Below are 10,387 nucleotides of genomic sequence, written 5' to 3' on the forward strand. Positions count from 1 at the left end.
CTAGTCAGCTCATCAGCTTGATGAGCATGAGGTAGACAGTTTCTGTTGACAAAGCATATTGAGAATGACAGAAAGCAATGGTGTTTACAATATAACTGGTTTTTCTATGTTATTTGGGCACTATGGCTGATACTGGTTCTGCTCTACATGCATGACTTAGTGCATTTTAACATTCAGTATGCTGGTTTGAATTCTGTGTGTACACAGAGTGCCCACAAAGTTGGACTGCTCCAACTGGACCATCCTGTTTTTTAAATAAAGGCTGGATGAATGAGTACAGTACACACACAAAAAAATACTGGTTGTAGTTTTTCCTTTAAATGTAGTGGCTCCGTAACAAGGATGAAGTTATCTGATACAACAACATCATGGATGGATTAATGAATAGGCCTACAAGGCACAGGCCCAGACCTTTGCCTGCAAAATGTCACTTAACCCTTTGAAACCTGAGCAAATTGACTCAATTTCTTTTTGACAACACAAAAACAAGTTACCTGAAATCTATGAAAAGAATAATAATAATAATGATAATAATAATAATAATAATAATGATACTACTACTACTACTACTACTAATAATAATAATAGTGATGGTTTTCTGGACATTTTTCCATATTTTTATTATCATTATTATTATTCATTTAATTGTTATTAATTTCTCTCTCTGTAACTTTTAAATGAATTCAAAGGTAATTTTCTTGTCGCTTTTTCTAATTCCTAATTACATTTTCTTAAGCAAAACAGCTAAAATAGGCAAAATAGCTACAAAGAGACAAAAAACAACCACAAGGAGACACAAAATTACCTTGATAAAACAAAAATTGACATCGAAATGAAACAAAGTTATAAAATGTCTGTGTCACGTGCCTGTGTAGGTGAGGTGGTGGGATCCATTGTCTGATAATCCACCCCTGAGAAGCACACCAGTGGACCCTGTGGCTGCAGACTTTCCTGACATACTGATGCATGTATGGATCTAACTCAGTGTTTGTCCTGCAGGAAACAGTTTGGTTTGATGGTGAATAGGAAGACACTACCTGATCAGATAATAGTTCTCACAGTAAGCATTATACTCCTTCCTTGTGTGTGAACTTTTAACTGCTGCTGACAAACACACAGTGCATTGCTCATGTTGCACAGGCAGCAGGGGTTGCTGGCTTGATTTGGCGGCCCCATGATAGTTGATTTATCTCTTTCACATAAAATACAAACTGCTTCTGTAATCATCAGCTGATGGTGCAAAACAGTAGAAGCCCAAAGTCAACAGTACCAGGACTAAAGACTCGAAGAAAGATCAAGAATATGCAACAGGTAGTGTGTGATAAAAGGAGCCCAGTCGCCGGAAGATAATGACAGCATTGTGTGTTTCTGCAAACCACGAATATGTTACACTTGCAAGTTTTATACATGAAACATCAATGTCTCTTGAGTGATGCAGTACCTGAGGTGACTTTGTAATCAGGACGTTTAGAGGATGGTGGATGGTACATCACCTCGGGAAGACTCCTGCCAAACTGCAGACCACTGTTCAAGACAAACAACAAAAACGGTTGTGATTTAGTGGGTCAATGCTGTGTCTCCAGCAGCTTTTTAAGTACCAAATGTGGGTGTTCTGTAGTGGCTCGTTGCTTTTTTTTCCCAGTCGTGTAGTGCCTCGAAAAGCATTTTTTTTAAGACACCACTGCGTTTCCAGCAGGGATTGTGCTGCCCAAACTAGGTGTTTTAAGTCACAACATACTCTATTACTTTCACCAGATTTTCATTTTGTGCTGAAATCTAACCACACTTGTTGAAACATGAAGTTTCGATGTATCTGTGTCATAATGACATGTGAATGTAACTTATCTGTGGTTTGCATAAACGTACAATGCCAGCATATTTTCTGGCGACTGTGTTGGGCCAAGACGAGTAACAGTGTGTCACTTGGCACAAGTCTTTTAGCTTGTTGTAAAGCGCAACAAGTTTATCATTTTAATCAGCTGTGTTGGAGCAGGGAGAGATCTAAAACATGCAGGAAAAGTGGTATTCAAGGAGGTGTTTGAGAAACGTTGCTCTGGCGCTTCTTAAGCTGCTCTACTCCCGGTACTGTGTGCAGGATCTGAACTCAAAGTTAAAAGTATTTAAAATGCCCCTTTACAGTAATGTACAATGCTTTTGTTTTTAAATTAAGGTAACACTGACCATCATGCAGTGCAGCTGCTGTGTATCTAAGAAGCTGTGCACTCTACATATGATGTAAAACCATTTGCACTTTATGGAAACAGTCTAATCTCATTCATGCAAAGTCATGATAACGCAGCACTTTTGACTTACCTCTGTGCAGGGCAAACAGGTTTTGGCGTGACCACAGAAACAATAAACCATACGATCATATCACTACAAACACACCTACCTTTTTTTTTAAAATGTGATATCGAAAGTCTGTTCTAGGCTTATTCTGATTATTTGGGTTTACAGGGTTAATGCAATGTTGAGCTCAGCAATAGTTAAGTCTAAACTTTAATATAAACTCTCAGACATCCTTTTCTTCTTCTTCATTTTATTTGGCCATTGCTACAGTACAATTGTAGAGCCAATATTCTTATTTGCATTGTAGTTAGTGCTAAAGCCTAAAAGACATGTTGGCTGTAATGGAGGTTAATTAGAACAAGAAACAACTAAAACAACTGACTTCACAAGGAAGACTCTAAATGCAAACAAACTGCTGTTATAGTGACTTGTACATTTATAAGTCAACGGCACTGCCGTTAGATATACACGCCGTGTATCTCAGCAACAAACGCTGCTATGCCAACAACATCACAATGTGAAACCCTGCAAACCGTCACATGTTGCAGTTTAACGTAGCCTGTGTTTATCAACTGATTTTTTGGGCAATAATTTGGCAGAAACATAACGGACAAAAAACACCAAACTAAATATGAAAGTCAGTTTGACAAAATAAAAAGTAAGGAGCACATTTCTGCTCTAGTGACACCGATATATTTGTAACATATTGGCAATCTCAACACTTTTTTCCCTGTTTTTAATCAGACAAATAAAAAAGCTCGATCATATCTGACAAAATGTGAGCTGAAACTATATTAGCTGTTTCATACCTGAGCAAACTGGATTGATTTCTTTCAAAAACATCAGGAAAAGGCAATGAGCAACACGAGACGTCATGACCCAAAAGTTAGCACAAAATTACATGAAAATTACCTGAAAATTAGCAAAAAAATTTAAGACGAAAAAGGAATGTTTCAAAAAAAGTAAACTGCCTGTAAAAAGTGCTTAAAATTTTTTTTGCAACGTAAATTTAATTATGGAATTGTGATTATACATACAGTTTTTTCCCCCAGCTATTTTCATTTCATTTCCTAGACATTTTTACCTATTTTATTTTTCTCTAGACAATTTTCCCTAACTTTTTTTCTTTTTTGCAGTTTGTCAATCTTTTATTACACAGTTGCTCTTTTCCCGTGTATTTGAAAGAAACTGCTCAGGATTAAAAGGTTAAATCTGCAGCACAAGAAAAGTGATGTTGTTCCAGATTTCAAAAGGTTATAAAAAAGCAAAAGCATCTTCTATGAAAACCGCAACATGACGGTCAGACGTGGCTGTAACCTGTGTGTGGATCTCAGATGTCTTTGAGTGTGTCTTGTCCCTTTGGGTTGTCCAGCCAGTGAGGAGGCCAGCTGGCTTTAATGCTCGGCCGCTCCTTCAACAGAGCATAATACTCTCCCAGTTTAGGGTAACGCTCAGCAGACAACCTGCAGACAAAAGGGTGGACGACATTTGAACCGCAGTGTCAAGACTTCACGTATTTTGTCGGTGTGACTTGTAGAAAATGCAACAGCCGTTCTTTATTCACTTACCCAAATCTGAAAAGAGTACCAACAGTTGGAAAAACAGTCACATCTGCCAGAGAGAAGGATGGTCCTGCCAGGTAAGAGTTCGAGCCCAGCTTAAAAGAAACAGGTGGAAAATAAAGCATGTTTAACCTGGATCCACATCACGTTTCATGTGCTGAATTCAGACGCCTTTCATTCAAACCAAGAAAGAATTCTTTCGAAAACATGGGGGAAAAGGCAATACAGCAAATGTAGAAAAATCTATTAAAAAAATTGAATTATATAAACATTTTTCAAAAACCTAGGGAAGAATGTCCAGAAAACTATATCTATTACTTTCATAAATACATATTTAAAATTATGTTACACAATAATCATTATTTTTTAGTGCTTTTCTTCCAGTTCATCCACCAACTGCACTTTTATTTAATTGCGCAGTGCCTTTGTCCATGTTTTTGCTCAAGTTTCAAAAGGATTATCTGTAGGAACGCTGATTAACATTAATGTCATTATACATTTTTATCTTTCACATTATCGCATATTGTTATTTTTGTAGCCCTGACGTTAACCTCCCCGAAAAAGTTAGGTAAAAAATGTCCAGAAAACTTAATTTATAATTATCATAATTTTAAAATTATGTTACAGAATTCTAATTATTTTTTCAGCACTATTTTTACAGATCATTTTTAAAAATCTTTTTTTTTAAACTTTTTTTGTGCTATTTTTCAGGGCGTTTTCTTGTCATTTTTACTCATATTTTGCTATTTTTTGCACACTGCCTTCTTACCATGTTTATGATTATGTTTATTTGCTCAGGTTTCAAATGGTTAAATGTGCAAATGTCGTTCGTTTGTGTTTATGTGTGTACTGTACACACTACCTTCTGCAGGTAACCCTCCCACAGGCTGAGTTCAGTGGCCAGAGCTTCTTTGTTTCTCTTAAGAGCTGAGTCATGCCTCTCTCCTTCAGGGACAAACCAGTCGTAGTAGATGACTAAATCTAGGAACACACACACACACACACACACACACACACACACACACACACACAAACAAAGGATAGTGTCTTCACTGGGTGTATGATCCTATTTCCTTGGCATATCAAGTATTGCTAAAAGTGCAGCATTATCAAGCATCAATCATTTATTGTTTAAAGACAAAGCAACATTATTTGACACGATTTGACACGCTGGGCACTGAAGTGTTCAACATTACTCAAATGGGAATATAAAGCAGATCTGATCGGGGTTATTTTAAGGCTTTTAGTCAGATTTTTGTCTTCATTCCAAAAAAGCCAATATTCATACTAAGCTGTTTACACTGCAAATTATAACTAATATTCCAGTAACATACTTCTTTCACGCAGCTGCGAGTACTTTGATTAACCTCAACACAAGCAGGTCATTTACTACGTCAAAATGCAGGACAGTTGAACTGCTGTCGCTTGTGCCAAAATTTAAAAAAATAAGTTTTCCACCAGGGGTGGACTTACAAGCTTTACCCTTTAATTATAATGTGCGATAACTGCGAGAAACTCTATGCAGTGTTTTTAAAGTGTTATTAATTCATTTGTCTTACTGAGTTTTTCGTAGAATGTGAGGCCCTCGAACATGCGTTGGTACATCAGCGCTTGTTCTGCCGGGCCGTCTGGGATCAGTTTGTTCCCCTGAGACTTAAACTGACTCTGCAACGTAGACAGAAAAGACACAAACATTTCAACATGTCACACTTCATAATGCTGAATTTAGTGTTTGTTAAACTGCCTTTTAAATTGATATTTGTTAGTTGATGGACAGAGTCACTCACCTCCAGGTAAAAACAGGCTGCGTAGGATTCATTCACGATGATGTCTCCATGTTTGAAAGAAGGAAGCTGAAAAATAAAACAGCTTATAATGTGAGCAAGGGAGACTATTCAAGGTTTACTGCTGTTAGCACAGACGGCACTGGGAGCAGTTAAGAAAACCTGTTGCACTGCACCACACAGAGACTCTTGGGGAACAAAAACTGCTGCACATGGCTTACTGGGAAAAACACGTCTGAATTAATTCTATTAGGGACTGTTTGTTATTTATGGAGGGAGCAAAATGGGGGAGGAATGTCAAATACATTTTTAAGCGCTGGGGAGGGACTTGAGTTTTTTTTTATTTTGGCATACAAGAGACATACAACACACAACTTTAAACTGTCGTATTTTGTATTTCTTTTAACTTTTGAAACCTAAAAAAATTTGGCTTGATTTATTTCAAAAGCATGAAAAGAAGGCAATAAGCAACTTGACAAGAAATTACTCGAAAATTAGCAAGAAATTAACAAAACGTTGCAGGAAAATTACCTGAAATAAGCTAAAAAAAAAAAAAAAAAAAACAGGCCCTAAAAAGTGCTAAAAAAAAGGTAAATAGAAATAATCAAAACAAATCTATATATCTATTGTAACTCCAATTTTAAATATATAATCCTAATTAGAGTTTTCTTGATAGTTAAAGACTCTCTTTTTCATATTTTTATTTTTTAGCTAACTTAGTTATTTTCCTTTGTCACCTTTTACAGTTTATTTGCAAATGCAGGACATGTCATGCCAAGTTGCGGATTGCATGTTTTTCGTGTTTTTTTTTAAGATAAATTAAAAAAATTCAAACCAATTTGCTCAGGTTTCAAAGGTTCAAAGTTTTAAAATACTTGTAAGAGGTGTCTGAACGCTGTACAAGAAAGCAGAAGTTAATCCAGGTCTCAAAAGATTAAATCTTATTCAGTTTACTGGTAAAATGCATGTCACATAAATCAAGAAAAAAGCACTTTAATTGTGACAACAAGACTGGTGATGCTGATAGTAAACCTAATGCAGAAACCTCTCCGTCTGTCATGCTCTGCGGTGCCGTTACCGCCCTCTGTGGTGCGTTTGTGTCAAAGACACTTCAGTGAATAGTCTGATACAAATTCGTGCTTTTTCCTAAAACAAACATGGTGCTTGGTGAATTTAACATATGCCGCATTAATAGTCACATCCACATAATCCATCTACACCCTTCAGTTATGTTTCAGCTAGTTTATTTTCATGCCGGTATACAGAAAATCATTTTATATATGAGGTTTTGAATGGAGTTTGGCGTCGCCTTATATAACGTATCTAACAGGGACATTAAAACGCTCAGATTGTAGGTTGCGTTTCGTATTAAAACAAGATGCTGCTATTCATCGGGGAGGGAAATGTTCGGGGTAAATTATCAGCCTAACGTTATTTTATCATTTTACAGATTACGGTGGATTTAAGCACCTCCATACCTGTCCTCTGGCATTTATATCTAACACTTCTTGGGACTTGTGCTCCATTTTCTCAAAGGAGAGCAGTTTTTGGTTGTAGCCCTGCAGATCCTTCTCCTCCAGAGCGATCATGACCCTCCAGCAGGGGGGAGAGCCGGAGCCCCACAGCAGAGTCATGTCCTGGGCCATGGTTTCAGATCAGACTGGACTAAACTCCGACACAGTCTGCTGCTGAAGAGACAAGTGAAGTGCACACCAAACAACGGATTTATTCTAACTCTTTCCACAGTTCATGTGCATCTCAAGCGATTATAAAAGCACATATTGCCACCTGCTGGTTTGGGTGAGGTAATGCAACTCATAGTATTGATAATCTTCCGTCATCATAGCTTTACTTTAAGCCAATTTGACCAAAAAAGTCGATTAAAAACATCCTCTAATTATTATTTTTATTCACTTTGAATTAATCCACTGCATTTTGCCTTTTTTTAAGGTTACATAAGGTAAGGTATGGTTACCTGTGCCAACACACATGCACACACACACAGGAATTCAAACACAAGATGAGTATTTAATATTCAGATGAACATTTTGAGGGTGAAGTATCCTTTTAAGCATGGCTGTCTTTGCGATCACCCTGTGCATGCCACAGTGCACCCAGCTGTCCTCTGGGTTGATTTCCAAGACTTCCTGGGCTTTGTGCTTCTCTTTCTCCAAAGACAGCAGCTTGTGTTTGCAGCCCTGCAGCTTCTTTTCCTCCAGAGTGATCATAACTCTCCAGCAGGGAGGCCATCCGACTCGGCCATGGTTGCAGAGACAGACGCTAACTCAAAGAAACAAAGTGACACGATTCACCATTAAACTGCACAAATAAAGTGAGCAGCAGTTGATCAGTTTATGGCATCTCATTCATCCAAAGGCTGGTCAGTAAAAGCACATTCATGTGTTTGACTGTGTGAAGAAGAATGACATGCGCCTTCTTTGTTTCACTCAGTGGTTTTTGTTTTTTTATTGCAGAGTGTGTATACACAGCATTTCAAGTGAAAGTGTATGTTCAGCTCACCACATCATATTAATGCAGCGATATTTCCCTGTTTTTTGGTGCGCTGTGAGGGGAGCGGATGGTTCAGCTGACACTTACATTACCCACAATCCTTTTCAAGTACAATGTGACCACAGAGTTCAAAGTAAATGCCCAAATATTGCTCCCCTCTCTCAGCACAGAGCAACACTTTGAGAACATATAATTCAGCTATGACCACATCTTTCAGTTTTTTTTATTATTACTTTTATTACAATTCACAGAATAGCCTCATTTTACCCTTTTCTCTCAGACTATAATACAAGTTTCTACAGAAATTACAAAAATAATACATCACATGAACGGCACTAAACATGCACACTGTTGTACTACAGTACTTTGTACCTGGCAGCTGACGAGGGCATTTACACATTTTATGCAGAATGATCTGCATGTCCTTCAAAATAGATTATTAAAATTTAAAAAAAAAAATGTCTTTATCTTTTTGTCTTTTTACACTTTACAAACAGTTCCTCTGAGATAAATACGTCCTTTTGTTTGTGTTTTGAATCAGTCGTTCATTTCAGCATTGGAAACTATTAATGTTGAGTAAGGTGCAACATTTCCGAGCTTTGCAAATAAATATTTTGCCAAAATAAAAAAGTAAATTCTAATCAACAGTCACACTCGACGACACCGCGCCTGTGAATGTGACATTTTTTGTGAGTTATCTGAGAAGTAGGAGGTGACTCAAACGAGATGGTGAAAAGGTACAACGCTGTCCCTTTTACATGAAAGGCACACATCAGACTGAAAACCTTCCACAATCCTACTAAACAGTCGTCACTTGTCAAACGTGCAGCTGCAGAAGCAAATGTTTCCCTCGTTTCCCGGTTAGCCTCTTTTTTTGTGGCGATCTCTTGGGATTCTTTGACAACAAATCAATCGTTACAATGAAAATTCACAGCTTCAATAAATGAAAAAATGGTGAAGTCACAGCTGCAGAAACTCAAGCTATAATCATCCCATCGGACTAATGCAACATGTCAAATGCACGTTTATATAAAAAAAAAAAGTATCACTTTAGTGTCGAGGCAGCGTGACTGAATTTAAATTTCTTCTTCTTGTTGAGTACATCAGTCCTCATTCGACGAAATTGTTTTTCTTCACTTCAAAGATTTTTTCTTGGTGCGGCATTTAAAACACACTATCACGGCTGCAGCTTCATCACTCAGACACGTCAGGCAAAATTAGCAGCTGGCAAAAACCAAAAGGGGTTTGTGACTCTGTGAAGTTTGGCGAAGGCAGACGGCTGAAAGAGATGTCGCTTTGACAACTGTAGCTGTGTTTCCACGGCGATGATCACATCTGTGCATCCGGGGAATCGGTTAGTCCTAAAGCTAGAGCTTCCTCTGGGGTCAGACCGCTCTTCAGAGTCCGCCTCACTGTGAGGAGAGAAGTTAAAGTACGGTTATTGTGATTTAACTGATCGGTGTCCCAATTCCATCCTGACTATAAAAGTGACCATAAATCTCCTCAAACACACCTGTGACTGTACCCTTTCAAACCTAAACGAACTGGCTTGATTTATTTAAAAACGGAGGGAGCTGGCCCAAAAATTTGCAAGATATTTATTAAATGTTACAAGAGAATTTCCTGAAAAAAAGCACAAAAAAACACCATCAGGAGAATATAATATCTTTGGCTTAGTTGAAAGGCAGTAAGGTGGAAAAAAGAAAAAGAAAAATTATGATAATAAGCAAAACTGCTCATGCAAAGCCAGTGTGATCGTCAGGTGCTGGTTGGTAGCAGGAACATATAAAGTGGAAAACAAAGTAGACCACTGCACACTGAATGACTTTACTGTGATTTATTCAGAGCGAGCGACGCGTTTCGCCTGCTGCTTCTTCAGGTTTGGTCACTGTCGCTCGCTCTGAATAAGTCTTTCAGTGTGCGGTGGTCTACTTTGTTTATTAGGAAAATTATGATGTTTTCTTATATATTAAATTAACAAAACCGTTTTATGGAAGTAAAGTTTTTGGAGTTTTTTGGATTTTTTTTTCTTTTTTAAAAGGATTTTTCTGCATTGGACACTTTTAATTTTAAAGGATCTGAATACTTATTTCACCTCTACTCTTGTGATCATCCCAGTGTGAACACACAACATAAGCAAATACTGTTAAATACTGTTAGAATAAGTATGCGGTATTGATTTGGGACAGAGGTTAAGCTTTCAGGTCATACATGACTTGCGGTTGGCCCTGGACCTCCTCC

General features: G+C 37.6%; 2 protein-coding genes across 4 annotated transcripts in view; both read right to left on the reverse strand.

Moving 5' to 3' along the window:
* Positions 1-859: 859 nt before the first annotated feature.
* Positions 860-7,339, reverse strand: LOC121958101 (glutathione S-transferase A-like). 3 transcript variants are annotated; one of them, XR_006106818.1, is made up of 8 exons: positions 7,114-7,339; positions 5,639-5,704; positions 5,411-5,516; positions 4,714-4,832; positions 3,858-3,946; positions 3,607-3,752; positions 1,442-1,524; positions 860-993 (listed from the first exon to the last, which is right to left on the reverse strand). XR_006106818.1 is itself a non-coding variant. In XM_042506975.1 (7 exons), the coding sequence occupies exons 1-6, from the start codon at positions 7,279-7,281 to the stop codon at positions 3,620-3,622; spliced, it is 681 nt and encodes a 226-aa protein (XP_042362909.1). In that variant the 5' UTR covers positions 7,282-7,339; the 3' UTR covers positions 1,159-1,524; positions 3,607-3,619. The 3 variants fall into 3 exon arrangements, 2 of the variants coding, with proteins under 2 accessions (XP_042362909.1, XP_042362908.1); XM_042506975.1 differs by lacking the exon at positions 860-993 and having other exon boundaries at positions 1,159-1,524; XM_042506974.1 differs by lacking the exons at positions 860-993; positions 1,442-1,524 and having other exon boundaries at positions 3,426-3,752.
* A 733-nt stretch (positions 7,340-8,072) lies between these two features.
* Positions 8,073-10,387, reverse strand: part of LOC121957789 (FH1/FH2 domain-containing protein 3-like) — a 70,610-nt gene continuing 68,295 nt past the window's right edge. The window contains 2 exon segments of the mRNA XM_042506567.1: positions 8,073-9,558; positions 10,358-10,387. The exon segment at positions 10,358-10,387 is cut by the window's right edge and continues 135 nt beyond it. Coding sequence (XP_042362501.1) covers positions 9,476-9,558; positions 10,358-10,387 — 113 coding nt within the window. The 3' untranslated portion in view covers positions 8,073-9,475.

The sequence above is a fragment of the Plectropomus leopardus genome, chromosome 18 (assembly GCF_008729295.1).
Source record: "Plectropomus leopardus isolate mb chromosome 18, YSFRI_Pleo_2.0, whole genome shotgun sequence".
Lineage (NCBI taxonomy): Eukaryota > Metazoa > Chordata > Actinopteri > Perciformes > Serranidae > Plectropomus > Plectropomus leopardus.

Coding starts and splice junctions, on each gene's coding strand:
- LOC121958101 (XM_042506975.1), bottom strand. CDS start 7,281: ATGGCCCAGGACATGACTCTGCTGTGGGGCTCCGGCTCTCCCCCCTGC. Junction 3,947..4,713: donor GGGAGGGTTACCTGCAGAAG/GTAGTGTGTACA, acceptor GTTTCTTTTAAG/CTGGGCTCGAACTCTTACCT. Junction 3,753..3,857: donor GGTACTCTTTTCAGATTTGG/GTAAGTGAATAA, acceptor TTTTGTCTGCAG/GTTGTCTGCTGAGCGTTACC.